Source organism: Chlamydotis macqueenii, chromosome 9 (assembly GCF_036417535.1).
Source record: "Chlamydotis macqueenii isolate bChlMac1 chromosome 9, bChlMac1.mat, whole genome shotgun sequence".
In the NCBI taxonomy this organism is placed as follows: domain Eukaryota; kingdom Metazoa; phylum Chordata; class Aves; order Otidiformes; family Otididae; genus Chlamydotis; species Chlamydotis macqueenii.
Window position 1 is genome coordinate 16606197 of NC_141564.1, and position 14634 is coordinate 16620830.

Genomic DNA, 14634 nt, shown 5'->3' on the forward strand with positions numbered 1-14634 from the left:
TCGCATCCCCACCACCAGCTCGCAGGGCAGCCACCTTCTGCAAAGCCCCAGGACTGCCCCCACCACCACCTCCCACCTCGGCTCCGCAGGGTCAGTGAGGCTCAGACCCCTCAGAGGCTTTGACAAGGATTTATTATTTTTGAAGAAAGGCAGATGCGCTCTTACGCATACAAAAAATTATTTTTCTTCCAATGTTTCTGATCATGGGGTTGCATTTTGCCCTCGCACACCCAGCAGAGGTGTCAGGCTGACTCAGGCTTGATCTGGAGAGTTGTCCCTTCTGGGCACAGGGCCGGGGGACTGCCTGGGGAGGGAGGGCTAGGGGACAGAAGTGGGGGACAAGACAGGACAGAACCAGCTCACGGGGCAAGCCTGGTGCGTCACAGCAGTTGGGGCCTCGGCTGCAGTCAACCCATGCAGTCAACCCTTTCCCCCATTGCCAGGGGTCCAATCTCAGCCACCAGCATGGGGGCACAGCCAGGAGGCTGGGGGGTGGTTGGGCAGGGGGTACCTGCCGAACTCCCCACCAGCAAGGAGATGCCCATGGGCACCCACTTGGCTGTGGCTGAGAAAGGGCAACTAAAGTGACCAACTCCTTGGGACAAGTCTGGGTTAGAGAAGTGAACTCGTGTCAGTGAAGGCAACCGCAGGCACCAGCCAAGTGAGCTGCCCTGTGCTGGGGGGGACCCGGGGGACATGGGATGTGCAGGAGCAAGGGACTGGGAGGATCAGCTGTGTTCCAGACTGTGTTGCAGATGTGCAATCCCCAGTTACTTGTCCTCTTCATCTGCAAAGAAGAAGAAAAAAGGATTGCCCGGCCACCTCCTCCCTGGGGGCTTGGGCCAAGCTGGGAGCCTGGTCGGAGTTTCCATACAGAAGGGGACAAGGGCAGCAGGATGCAGTCAGTGGAGAGGAGACCCCTGAGCCCTCTCACCTCTCTGCTCCTCCGAGTCGCTCTCTGCCTCTGCTGAAGAATCTGCTGGGGGTCGAGAGAAAGCCTCGTATCAGCTCGCACTGACAAGCACCTCAGCCGCGGTCTTCCTCCCCGCCCGCTGCTGTCACCCCCAGATTGCGCTGGTGGTTACGTGCTAAGGGAGATGTCCCTCCAACCCTGCACAGCCCAGGACATGGCACAACCCACACACAGGCACCCCAAAACCCCATCCCTCTTCTGCCCAGGGCTCTCATTGCCTTAACCATAGAGTGGCTGGGATCTTCCCTCCAGCCTTGCGCACCGAGACGGCATCACCTCAGCACCCACCAGCTGCAAACCCACCCGTGCCGGGGGGTTGGTATCCGTCACAGCCGATCTTCGGTCTCTTCTCACTGTAGCGGGCGCAGAGGCGGGTGCTGCCTGGCTGGTTACAGCACCAGGCGTACAACTTCAGCTCCTGGTCTGGAGGCAAAAACGAGAGTAAGGGGCTGGAGGGAAGTGGAGGGGGAGAGGGGCTGGCTCCAGACAAGCAAGGCGCTCCCCTCGGCTTCTGGCAGGTCCGTGCTTCCTCCAAGGACAACAGTGTGCCAGGAAACGGGTTGGGACAGGGATTAAAATGATTTACAGGTCGCAGCAATGTCCGCCTGAGCCGGGGGATGCCAGGGCTGGCTGTGCTTACCACGGTACGGGGACGCCTGCCGGGAGGACCTCCAGTACCTCTCCTGCCGCCCCTCGATGAGCCGGCTCTGGCTGTCGTACAGGCAGCGGACGCCGGCGCCGTGCTTGTTGGGGGAAGTAGAGTGCAGCATGGAGACACGGGCAGCCCACCAGCCTGCAACAGGGCAGCAGTCAGCCTCGGCACAGCTCTGCCCGGCCAGCATCGTGGGCGCAGGGCAAGGAGCAGGGCCGGGGCTGGCTCCTTGTCTGTCACTCCCACCACAGCGGCCATGGTGCTACAGGCAGATCGGAGAGACTGATGGAGACCATCTGAGTGGTGTCCCAAGGTGAGACCCTGGTGCTGGGGAGGGTTCATCCCCGCTGTCCCCGTTCAGCTTAGACCAGCTCCATCCAGTCTAACATGACAGGGACAGGTCAGCCCTCGTTCCTCGCTGTTTTCTCTGACTCTGCAGGCCAAAGCAGCCCCCACTCCATTTTCCCTGGAGTCCCCTGCCCACCCAGCCAGAAGCAACCCCAGCCACCCTTGCAGGGAAGATGGGGAGGGACAGCTCGGGGACAAGGAGGGTGGGGAAGCAGCCTGTCCACTTGCCTCCTCGGCTGCTCTTGAAGCGCGGGTCCTGCTGCCCTTGCTGCAGGGAGCAGGGGCAGGCGGGCAGGCCCTGGCTCCACACCCGCGGCTCCTGCTGCCGCCCCGTCCAGGCCAGGCACTTCAGCCGGTAGTTGACGGCCACGCGGCTCTCCAGTTTGTAAATCCACAGCCCACGGAGGTCTGAGCCAGGAGAGAAACCATGAGTTGTCACTCCCAGCCAAGGGGACCGCAGGGACAGCGTCAGCTCAAGGTGAGAGCCGAGTGATGCTGATGCTGGAAGCTACGCCCGCTTTGACCCTCAGCCATGGGACCCCATGCTTAACAGCTACCCAATGGCAGGGAAACATGGGGAGAGGCTCTTGCCAAAGAAGAAAGCCCTGGGACAGAGCCACTGCAACAAAAAGGGTGCATGGACACATCAAGGACGTTTCAGCCCCAGGGCTTAGCTGGTACCCAGGGGAGGTATTTTACGTGCCTGGGGGGGGAAAGCCTGCTCTTGGTGAACTCAGTGAGAGCCTTGTCAAAGTGGCAGGGTGGACTTCATGCCCTGGGAATGTCTCTCTCCCCACGCAGCCCTTCCCCAACCCCTCGAGGGGCTGCGTGAACCCACCCCGGCTGTGCGGCACTACCTGTGTTGTAGCCCCTGAACTGGTCAGGGCGATATTTAGCGGCTGGAGGTCTCTGAGTCAGGTCGTCGTTGCGGTAAAAGCCATCTCCACTGTGTGAAGAGGAAAGGGGAAAAATCAGGGGCTACCCTTCCCAGGTGGGGTTATTCCAGCCCCAGCCCCATCCTGCCCGTCAGCTGCCTTGATCTTGAGCTGGTGGAACCCCACAGCATCCAAATCGCACCTCTGGGGACAGGAGGGCAAAGGCACCAGCTCCCCAGCCCACTGCCTCCTCTCTATGGGGTGTGATGAGTTTTGGGTGCTGCAAACACTCCTGCTGCATCATGGGGCGAACCTGCGGAGATCTCAAGACCCCCACAAGCAGCTTCCTTGATTTCCAGCATCTCACAGGGCAGCAGGGAATGTAAACCCACGAGCGGTCGTGCACAGGCAAGCGCACACACGTGCTTGTGCCGCCCGCGCTTCCCGTCCCAGCCACCTTTTCCTTACCCAGCTGCAGCAGGCGGCTAATGAGCAAACCCCAGGGACAGCGTGCATGGGCGAGATGTAATGCGAGGAGGCAGGAAGCGACTGCTCCAGCCAAGCAGCGGAAATCCCTTCCCTTGACTGGTGCAAAGTTCAGAAAACATCCCCCATTCTCCACTCCTTCCACCCAAACCATCAGGATGCCGCGGGCCCAGGACCCCAGAGGGATGTGTGGATCTCACAATGAGCACAGCCCAGCAAGTCAGTGTGCTGCAGCATGATCCGGGCACTAACGGGGCAAATTTGTCTGTGAGACCCCCATATGTTAGGCTGTACGGGCATGCAGACCCCAGCTGGGCTGCCCTCATCCTTGCAGGGCACTTCATGGCACGCAGAGGGAAGGATTAAACCAGCTGGAGCTGGGGAAGGACTGCAGGCCAGTGCTCAGAGGAGGCAGGGGTGGGATGCTGAGCCTGCTGTACCTGGTGTAGCCGATGAGCACGTTGGTGGCAGCGAGCCTGGTGTAATCCCATTGCATGCCTCCCGCCTGGTACAGCATCAGGACGTAGGACCGGAAGCCGTCGGTGGTCAGGATCGCCTGGTAGGTGATCGTCTGGGGAGATGCGTTGAGGACGGATAAGAAAGTGAGCAAAGCTGTTGGGTTTTAAATTAGGGGTGTGGGTCAGTGCTCGCTGGCGGATAGCGGGAATGAGGTCTTGATGTGTGAGGCAAATGTAGCCTGGGCTGGTTCACAGTTTGCATGGAAAATGTGACATTTTTACTTTGATTCTGCTCCATGAGAAGCCTCAAATTCACCTAATTTTGTGCCTCCGAAGAACAGTGTTTCTGGTGCACAATAAACTCCCACCACATTAAAGAGACACTTTATGGAGCAGGGAGGGTTCAACTAAAGATGTTCCCCAAAAAAACCTGAAAACCACCAAAATGTGGGCATAGCCAGTTCTTTTTGGCAAAAGTCTTCAAGATTGGCCCTTTTCACAAAACTGATTCCTGTTTTCAGGCACAGTCAAGGTGATCGCGTGTGGGTCTTGGGTGTTTTTGACAACTCAAGAAGCCCTCAAGCTCCATCAGCCCCTTACCCTCCGGGTGTCAGTCCGTGCTGCGTAGGCAGGTGCCTTCTCCCAGGTGATTTTTAGGGTCCAGGCTGCGGAGTAGGAGGACCTCAGGTACCGTCGAACCTTCTCTTCCACGTCACGGACAAACGGAGGCTTGGCCGTGTTGAGGGTGAGGAACTCCTGCGGGTTAGGTACATCCACGTCTGCATTAGCACCCAGTAGGGTAAAGACAGGTCTAGACTGGGGTCATGCATGGAGTACTGTGACTAAGGGTCTGGATGAGATTCAGGTGGTTCAAGAAGTGACTCACATAGGACAATAGCCTGGGATTCAGCCCAGAAAAGGGAAAAACCCCTCCATCAATTACACATCTCAAGAGGCATCCATACAGTAGGGGATGAGTTTATCATCAAAAGGTGTTTTACGCAACCATGCACCCGAGTGGCTTCACTCACCTGGTAAAAGGTGGTGCCAACACCTCTGGAGAAGTCGGCGTTGTCCCAAAACACAGCAATCATGGGAACATCCTCGCGGCCGTTGAAGCCACTGGGAGGAGGGTTGGGGTACGTGAAGATGCTGTTGTCCGAGGCTGGGAAAATGATTTGTCCATTGTCTGTAAACTGAGCAGAGGGATCCCTCCATCAGATGAGGTGAGGACTGCTGGGACCCCCCCAACATGGAGTGGCAGCCCTCCCATCTCCAAGTCCCATTTGAGTAATGCCCGAGCAAGGCCACCTCCAGCCACTGCCAAAATGGCCACAAAGTCACCTCCTGCTGCAAACAGAGACTGGCAGCAACCAAATTGATTTGCCCTTGCAAGGGTCCCACCCCATGCACCTGGCCCCTGGTGCCTCCCCCAGGTTTCTGGGGGTCGGTTGCTTGCCCAACAGCAAGTCAAACCAAGGTAGACTCACATAGAGAGAGTTACGCAGGGTCCTCCCAAATGGAAATCCAGTCTCGGGCTTGAAAAGCGGAGAATTAAAATCCACCCTCCTTTCCACGTACTCCCGATCATTTTCCCTTGCTCCATACCCATAGAGAGGCACAGCTGCAACTGAAAAAGAAAAACAAAACAATTTAAAAACCCCAAAACACACACACTGCAAAGCCTTTGGGCTGTGCCAGAAACTCAAAGGGCTGAAATGATTTTGCTTCCGAAGGGGCACAGCCTGGGCAACAGGAGCATGGGGGGATGCTGCCAACTAGGACTGCCGTTAGGAGGGGAGGAACATTGCACGGGACTGTGGTGGGGGGCGGCAGGGAATTAAACACCCACAGCTCTTTCTAGAGATGGTTACAGCCTCCAGCTCCATATCTCTGTCCGTTAAATAAAACAAAGCTCTTGGAGGGGATGGGTTTTCTAGCTGACGAGACCGTGCTTGAAGGCAGGCTCAGCTTGCCAAAGACGCAAGCTCCTCGTGGCGCGTCTCCCCCAGGGGCCTTGGCCCCACATAGGCCTCTCGGTCTCTGGGCACCGAATGTCCCCCAGGATGGTCCTTCAGGAGGCCAGATGTGCTCCTCCCGCCCAGGCTGCCCCGTGAGCATCACGTACCTGTGGGGCTGGGCAGCGGGGTCGGGGCGGCCGCCGGCCATCCTGGTGGAGCTGGAAACACGGGGGACGGCACGCGGGAGGTGACAGTGGCTGCTCCTGGCCTGGGGAGCACCTCTCTGCCTGCAGGGAGGGGGGCTGGCGGGGCTGGGCTGGTGACAGCTGGGCTGCAGGACACATTTGGGCGCGTGGTGGTTGGGGAACCCCCCCGGGCTCCCCCCTGGCCTGGGAAGGCTGTGGAAAGGCTGGACCCACCAGCTGCAGGGGCTCCATTTGCAAGGCTGGTGGTTGCCCCACCGCCCAAGAATGGCTGCAGGGCAGCAGGTGATGAGCCACCAGCAGGTCCCGGCCCTGGGATGTTTGATCCGGGGCTGCCAGCAGCGATCCCAGTGGGAGGAAGGCCAGGGAGCCCTGGGCTCCCCCCTAGAGGGGAGCGAGTGGGGGTCTCCACAGCTGCCCCAGGTCCGGTTGCACTGGAAAGGAGCTGAGCCATGTCCCCTCTCCCTGCCATCACTCCAGGGAGCACGGCACCCTCCTTCCCAGGCATGGGGCTGTCAGCATCCTCGGAGGGGGCTCTGGGGCTTCCCGGTGGGTGGGGAGGCAAGAGCAGGGCAGGTGCCCCTGGCACAGTAGCCCCCAGTTCTCCTCTTCCCCCTGCAGAGGACCCCACTATGGACTCACGTGCTGAAAGTGGAGCAGAAAGCCCAGGGCCAGAGGACAACCCCACTGCAGCATTTTGTCTCTGTGGAGCAGAAGGCAGCGCCGGGGCAGCACTGGGGGATGCGGGGGCACGGAGGGATGCTTCTCCTAAAGGTGCTGGCATCCCTGAGGCCACCTCGTCTTCAAGAGATGACATCTGAGCACCTCCAGCATCTCCTGTGAGCCCACTCGGTGCCCCTGACACCAGGTTTCTGCTCCCACTCTGTGTGCTGGGGACAGAGTGGGGGTCCCCGCTGGGTGCCAGCCCCAAGCTCAGCCTGTGCCCGGGAAGAAGCAGAGAGGCACCCAGCGAGGCGGCTGTGCTGTCAGAGATCCCGTTGCCATCTGGAGCCACTGGGACCAGGGGCTGCATCTCCCGGGGGGAGGCGAGGGCAGACGGGGCCAGCGCTCCCGATGCAATCTGTATGATGGCTCCTGTGCCCTCTCCCAGGCTGGCACCAGAGGAAAGTCCTGCGTTCACCGAGGCTCCTCCAGGCAGCTCCACCACATTGACTTGGTTCAATTTTGCTTCAGAAAGTCCAAGATCAGCACTGCTCTGGATGCCGGGGGCAGACACGGGGGGTTCCTGAGGGCCGGCAGCCTCCAAGCCTGTGCTTATGCCACCCCCAGCTGCACCAGCTCCATGAAGGCTTGCTCCGTTGGCAGCATCACCAGCTGTCCCAGCTGACGAAGATCCCTCCATAGATGGGGAAGAAGATGAAGACTGCAGCATGGCTCCCATTTCTCCATCAGGGGCTCCTGAACCAGATGGTCCCACATTGGCAGGGGCCTGAGACTGCCCCAGGGACCCTCCATCACCAGCCGCTTCAACTGCCCCTTCCCCTGCAGCAGGCGCAGCAGCCAGGGAAGGCTGTGGAGCTCCAGGAGCACCACCCACTCCTGCAAGGGCACTTGGGCTGACTGGATCTGAGACGGAGGATGCTGCCACTGCACCACTGAGAGAGGCAGGACTGGCCAAGGAACCTGCACCAGGCAGTTGATCCATCCCAGCTGCTGTCCCACTGCCTGCAGCGGAGCTCAGGGATGGCGCAAACCCAGTCCCAACACCCACTCCTCCCAGGACCTGCTCTGCGGTGCCAGCTCCAAGCCCCTCTTCTCCTGGCAGCCCCAGGTTTGTGCCAAGCTGGACCCCAAGGGCAGGTGATGGGGGTTCAGCTGGTCCATAAGTTGCAGAGCTGGGGGTATCCCATGCTGAAGTCAAGCCAGTGCTGGGTCCGTCGGCTCCGGGGAGACCTGCTCCCTGGGGAGCACCAGCTGCCACCCCCCATGGCTGCGATGCCCCAGGGGACGGGGGCACGGGTGCTCCTTGGGCAGCACCAAGATCAGAGCTCGCTGGTGTCTCTGCCTCGGACACGGGGCCGGCCGCAGCCCCCAGTGCTGGGTAAGCAGCCCCAGGAGAGCTGGGGGATTTGCCAGAGAGGTCCCCTGGTCCTTCAGGCCCCAACAGGTCAGGCTGCAGCCCAGCACTGCCGGGAGGTGCAGGACCGGGTGGGGACACTTGTCCCAGTGCTGGTGTTGCTCCTGCTCCTGTTCCAACCCCGAGAGCTGATGGAGGAGACAGTTCAGCATTCACCAAAGCTCCTGTTTCTCCTGGCAGCAGCTCTTCAGTGTTAGCAGGGTCCTGCTGAGCGCTGAAGGCTGAAGAACTCATCGCCATGTAGGGACTTGCACTTTCTGGGTCTCCTGCCTGTGCCACATCCCCTGCGCTCTGTGTTCCCTGTGCTGGCACAAGCTCTGGGCCAGTTTCACTGGCCGGAGAGGCTGGGGACAGGCTGTCCACAGGGCCTGGAGCTGCAGCTGGGATGGGTCCTGCTCCATCACCTTCTGAAACAGAGGATGCTGCCACCACATCAATGGGAGAAGCAGGACCAGATGAAGAACCTGCACCAGAGAGTTGATCCATCACAGCTGTCATCCCACTGCCTGGAGCGGAGCTCAGGGATGGCTCAAACCCAGTCCCACCGCTTGCTCCTCCCAGTGCCTGCTCTGCCGTGCTGGGTCCGTGCCCCTCCACTGCAGGCAACCCCAGGTTTGTGCCAAGCTGGACCCCAAGGGCAGGCGATGGGGGTTCGGCTGGTCCATCAGCTGCTGAGCTGGAGGCATCCCATGCTGAAGTTAAGTCAGTCCCTGGTCCATCAGCTCCAGGGAGACCTGCTGCCTGCGGAGCACCAGCTGCCACCCCCCACAGCTGCGACCCCCCAAGGGATGGAGGCACAGGTGCTCCCTGGGCAGCACTGAGGTCTGGGTTTGCTGGTGTCTCTGCCTCAGACACGGTTCTGTCAGGCTGCAGCCCAGCACTGCTGGGAGGTGCAGGACCAGGTGGGGACACTTGTCCCACTGCTGTTGCTGCTCCTGCTCCATCTCCAAGAGCTGACGGGGGGGAGAGTATGGTATTTGGCAAAGCTCCTGTTCCTCCAACTGGCACCTCTCCAGTGTTAGCAGGGTCCTGCTGAGCACTGAAGGCTGAAGAACTTGTCGCCATGTAGGGACTTGCACTTTCTGGGTCTCCTGCCTGTGCCACATCCCCTGCACTCTCAGTTCCCTGTGCTGGCGCAAGCTCTGGGCCAGTTTCAGTGTCCGGAGAGGCAGGGGACAGGCTGTCAGGGCCTGGAGCTGCAGCTGGAATGGGTCCTACTCCATCACCCTCTGAAATGGAGGATGCTGTGACCACATCACCAGGAGAGGTAGAACCCAGTGAGAAACCTGCACTTAGTGGTTGATCCATCACAGCTGCGGTCCCACTGCCTGCAGCAGAGCCCAGGGATGGCTCAAACCCAGTCCCACTGCCTGCTACTCCCAGCACTGGCTCTGTTGTTCCAGCTCTGTGTCCCTCCACTTCAGGCAACCCCGGGTTTGTGCCAAGCTGGACCCCAAGGGCAGGCGATGGGGGTTCGGCTGGTCCATCAGCTGCTGAGCTGGAGGCATCCCATGCTGAAGTTAAGTCAGTCCCTGGTCCATCAGCTCCAGGGAGACCTGCTGCCTGCGGAGCACCAGCTGCCACCCCCCACAGCTGCGACCCCCCAAGGGATGGAGGCACAGGTGCTCCCTGGGCAGCACTGAGGTCTGGGTTTGCTGGTGTCTCTGCCTCAGACACGGTTCTGTCAGGCTGCAGCCCAGCACTGCTGGGAGGTGCAGGACCAGGTGGGGACACTTGTCCCATTGCTGTTGCTGCTCCTGCTCCGTCTCCAAGAGCTGACGGGGGGGAGAGTACGGTATTTGGCAAAGCTCCTGTTCCTCCAGCTGGCACCTCTCCAGCGTTAGCGGGGTCCTGCTGAGCACTGGAGGCTGAAGGACTCATCTCCAAATACGGTCTGGTGCTTTCTGGGTCTCCTGCCTGTGCCACATCCCCTGCGCTCTGTGTCCCCTGGGCTGGAGTGAGCTCTGGTCCAGTTTCACTGTCTGGAGAGGCTGGGGACAGGCTGTCAGGGCCTGGAGCTGCGGCTGGGATGGGTCCTGCTCCATCACCTTCTGAAGTGGAGGATGCTGCCACCACATCAATGGGAGAGGCAGGACTGGCCAAGGAACCTGCACCAGGCAGTTGATCCATCCCAGCTGCTGTCCCACTGCCTGCAGCGGAGCTCAGGGATGGCGCAAACCCAGTCCCAACACCCACTCCTCCCAGGACCTGCTCTGCGGTGCCAGCTCCAAGCCCCTCTTCTCCTGGCAGCCCCAGGTTTGTGCCAAGCTGGACCCCAAGGGCAGGTGATGGGGGTTCAACTGGTCCATAAGTTGCAGAGCTGGGGGTATCCCATGCTGAAGTCAAGCCAGTGCTGGGTCCGTCGGCTCCGGGGAGACCTGCTCCCTGGGGAGCACCAGCTGCCACCCCCCATGGCTGCGACCCCCCAGGGGATGGGGGCATGGGTGCTCCTTGGGCAGCACCAAGATCAGAGCTCGCTGGTGTCTCTGCCTCAGACACGGGGCCGGCTGCAGCCCCCAGTGCTGGGTAAGCAGCCCCAGGAGAGCTGGGGGATTTGCCAGAGAGGTCCCCTGGTCCTTCAGGCCCCAACAGGTCAGGCTGCAGCCCAGCACTGCCGGGAGGTGCAGGACCGGGTGGGGACACTTGTTCCAGTGCTGGTGTTGCTCCTGCTCCTGTTCCAACCCCGAGAGCTGATGAAGGAGACAGCTCAGCATTCAGCAAAGCTCCTGTTTCTCCTGGCAGCAGCTCTTCAGTGTTAGCAGGGTCCTGCTGAGCGCTGAAGGCTGAAGGATTTATGTCACTCTGGGTATCTGTGTAGGGACTGCCTTCCCCTGGACCTCCTGCCTGTGCCGTGTCCCCCGCGTCGTCAGGCCCCTGACTCAGGACCCCAGCAGTCGGCCATGCTAGTCCATCAGGTACAAAAGATGCTGGGCTGAGGGCATCCAAAGCCGAATTAAAGCCAGTGTCGGGTTCATCAGCTCCCTGGGGAGCTCCAGCTGCTGTTCCCCATGGCTGCGGCCCTCCGAGGGATGGAGAGAAGGGTGATCCCGGTGCAGCGCCAAGGTCAGGGCTCACTGGTGTCTCTGCCCCATAGTCAACTGTCGGCAGGGTGCCAGCCTCTGTGCCTGGAGCGGGGTAAGCAGCCTCCGGGGGTGGGTAAGCAGCCCCTGGAGCACTGGAGGTGTCTGTGGGGGACGGCAGGGCAGCAGCTAGCAGCGGCGGACGTTCTCCGGTGGGGCTTTGCCATGGGGCAGGCTGCAGGGACAGCTCAGCCAGATCCGCAGCCCCCATGTCCTCTGTGGGCAGCGCGGTGGCCAGGGCTGGGGTGTTCGTGTCACTGTGCGCCTCAGTGGGAACACTCGGGGCTAGCAGTGAGGTGGCCATGTCCCCTGTCCCTGCAGGTGCCTCACTGGCTGCAGGCAGTGGGCCCGCACCAGGAGTGTCCAAGGATGCTCCCTGCTCATCCCCATCCCCACCACCGGCCGGTGCCGGCAAAGCGGTCGGGCTCAGCGCTGCCTGGCTGGGAAGGAGGGATGGCTCCGATGGGTTTCCCAGTGCTCCCGACACCGTTGCACTCTCTGGAGGAAGGTGGGATGAGTCCGTTGTGCTGAATTCATCATTTCCTGCATCTCCGGGCACTGAAGCCGAGGGAATTTCCTCAGCAGCTAGGGCTGCTTCTCCCGCTGGCTCTGGGCCTGCAGCCCCACTCACCGCTCCGTCCTGCTGGGTCGTGAGCAGCCCCCCAGTGCCAGGGCTGGGGGTCAAGAAGTTGGCACTGGCTTCACTGTGGATATCCACAGGCAGTGTTACACCTTCCCCGACCACTCCCGTGGCTGTGGTCAGCCCTCGGCTCGGCAGCGCGGTGACACCGGCACCCACGGGGCTGCCAGCCGTCGGCTGTGCCCCCCAGGTGGCTGCCAGCGGAGGGGTGGTGGGGAGGGACACAGCACTGGCGGTGGGGTCTAGATCTTCTGCTCCTTCTCCGGTCACGGCCGTGAGGACATCCTCCTTCACATCTGCAAAGAGAGGGGTGGCCCCCAGGGGTGCGTTGGGAGTGGCCCCCGTTACAGCAAGCTCTGCTTCTGGGGTGACAGCGGGGTGCTGCGCGGAGATGGCGGCAGCAGTCGTGGCTGTAGTGAGAGCAGCTGGGCCCCTCTCGTCATCCTGAGAGGTGTTAAGAGGCTTGGTCACGTTCATCAAAGGCTTGGTCACGTTCACCAACGCAGCAGGTTCAGCCCCAGAAGGGAAGGACGGGCTCGCCGGGCTGCCCGTGGGGATGCTCTCAGCTGTCTCAGCATCGGCCATCACAGTGCTTGTCTCTGCAGTGCCCATCACCAGAGAACGGGGCCCCTCAGTCTCTGCTGTGATGGGAGAAGCTGTCCCTGCAGCAAAGGGTCCCTCGGTAGTGACGGGGACGGCAGCAGCAGCCCCGAGCCCTGCAGAGAAGCACGAAGCAGAGCATTACGCTGGGTGCCGGAGCCAGCAGCCTGCCAGGCTCAGCCACACATCTCCTCCAAGTGAGCATCACGAAGCTCCCACTCCTTCTTAAACCCAACCGCCTCGTTCCGCAGCCTTGCAAGGCTCTGATTTAAGAGCCAAGGAGCGCAGCCTGAGCTGCCTTAGGCACAGCACCTTTTTGCATCGCCACCATCCACAGCCTCTGTCTGAGACAGGACACAACTCATCACAGGTCAGGGGGAGACGCTGGTGCAAGCACTAGGAGTTCCCTGTCCGTGGAGGGAACTGAATATTCAGCAGCTCCCGGAACCAAGCCCTGCTTACAGCTCCCTCCTCCTGACGCCAAAATCCTGTCTCACATGCAGGAGCTTTGCTGAAAGATGGAGACATCTCCCCACGTCCCAGGAATTTCTCCCAGCACCCCTGGGAGATGTTTCACCCAGTCTTATTTTTAGGACAGGGATGCGGGCTCTGAGGAGACCAAGCTGCCGCAGTCGGCTCCAGGAGGAGCTGGGCGGATCTGCTGACTCTTGGCTCTAGGTGGCTGCAATTAGGGGAGACAAAGGGCACCCCGAGGGTGAGACCCAGCACAGTTTTGCCGCAGCCTGACAGCCCAAGCCTGTTCCCCATCCCAGTGCTCCGGTTCGTCAGGTTCCCCCTGCCAGGCAGCCAGATCTCCCCCGCAGCGGAGGTGCCTCCAACCTCACCGCCGGCTCAGCTCGTTAGCTTGCAGATAGCTTGTGCCGAATTCATTAATGAACACTGTCTCCTGTGCCAGAACAGTCCTCGAGGGGTCCATCCTCCTCCAGCCCCCCATTTCCCCTCACAGCAGGCTGTTTCCTCCCCATTTTCCCCAGCTGAAATAAGCTCTTTGCTTCAAACCCCCTCAGCCAGAGGAGCTCAGCCGCTTCCCTCCCCATCTCAGGGGAAATAGAGCACATCCCTCAAGCCCCCCCAGGTTATTTTGGCAACCCCATCCCAGTGAATCCGTGTTTTATCTTAATTCTTCCACACGGAGCAGGAAATGCTGTCTACCCCACACCGCCCATTCACGGGAAGCCTGTGCAAGAGGGGCCCCAGCATGGAGCACCGGCGTTTGCTCTTCCCCAGGACGTGGGAGGGATGGGAGCATCCCTGGAGCCCTGCTCTGCCAGCTGGCTGCCCTCGGCTCCCTTGCTGGAGGGGTACGTGGCTGCACACAGGCTCCCGGGCTAGGTTCTCACCTCTCCCATGGGTCCAAGCCTGCAGCCAGTGCCTCAGGGCGATGCCTGCCCTGTAAAACATTTTTCGAGCTATTTGGCTGCAACATATTGCAAAAACTGGTCATAAGAGGAGTTCCCAGTGCAGCCCAGGGGGAAAAACATCCCACAAGCATGCCTGCAAGGGCTCTGGTAACACATGTGCTAGCAGGATAATATAGGACGTACCATGCAGAATCCATACGCAGCACCCCACAAAGGTGGAAAGCGTCCATCCTCTGGTCCCCATGCCTCAGGCTGTCGCCCAGGCAGGGCGTTGAGAAGCTGAAAGGGAGGCGAGAGCAGCGAGGAGCAGCTCCGTCCGTCTGTCCCTCGCTGCCTGGCTCTCCTGCAGAGCTGGAGTCCCACAGGTGCAATCCTGCTCCCTCCCATTTATAGGGGTGGCAGAAGGAGGCAGGTTGCGGCTGCCGTCCCCTCCCGCCCCTGGTGCTTTCCCTCCAGTGTCCCTCTCACCATTCCTTTCCTGCCAAGCCCTCCCCTTCCCAAGGGATGGGTGCCCAGTTCAGCCAAGGCACAAGTTGGGGGTTACCCAAAGGCCACCCTGCAGGGAGCTGGTCCCCCCCAGGGACCTGGGCACAGCCCAGTGCAGGTCCCTGGGCCACTGGCACCAACTGGCAAAGCAGAGCCCGCAGCAGCGTGCAGCACTGCCAACCCACGCCAGGCAGCCAACCCACGGACCCCACCGGACCTGCTACCCACAGCAGCCTCCTCATGGTCCCTGTGGGACCTGCTCCCCATGGCAGCCACCCCACGGACCCCACAGGACCTGCTCCCTGTGGCAGGGTAGGGGGCAACAGAGCAGCGGGCAGTGGTGACGGGGCAATGTCAGCTGGTGCCACCCTCCATGTGGGAACAGCATGGGC

The 14634-nt window shown here is 60.9% G+C and overlaps 1 protein-coding gene across 1 annotated transcript; it reads right to left on the reverse strand.

The window, feature by feature from the left end:
- Positions 1-673: 673 nt before the first annotated feature.
- Positions 674-14097, reverse strand: LOC147599694 (uncharacterized). The gene is made up of 15 exons (XM_086754736.1): positions 13940-14097; positions 9655-12490; positions 8260-8913; positions 7074-7620; positions 6599-6989; positions 5283-5422; positions 4824-4988; positions 4393-4548; positions 3775-3905; positions 2831-2919; positions 2202-2381; positions 1614-1766; positions 1277-1396; positions 935-976; positions 674-787 (listed from the first exon to the last, which is right to left on the reverse strand). The coding sequence occupies exons 1-15, from the start codon at positions 13998-14000 to the stop codon at positions 771-773; spliced, it is 5682 nt and encodes a 1893-aa protein (XP_086610862.1). The 5' UTR covers positions 14001-14097; the 3' UTR covers positions 674-770.
- Positions 14098-14634: the final 537 nt, after the last annotated feature.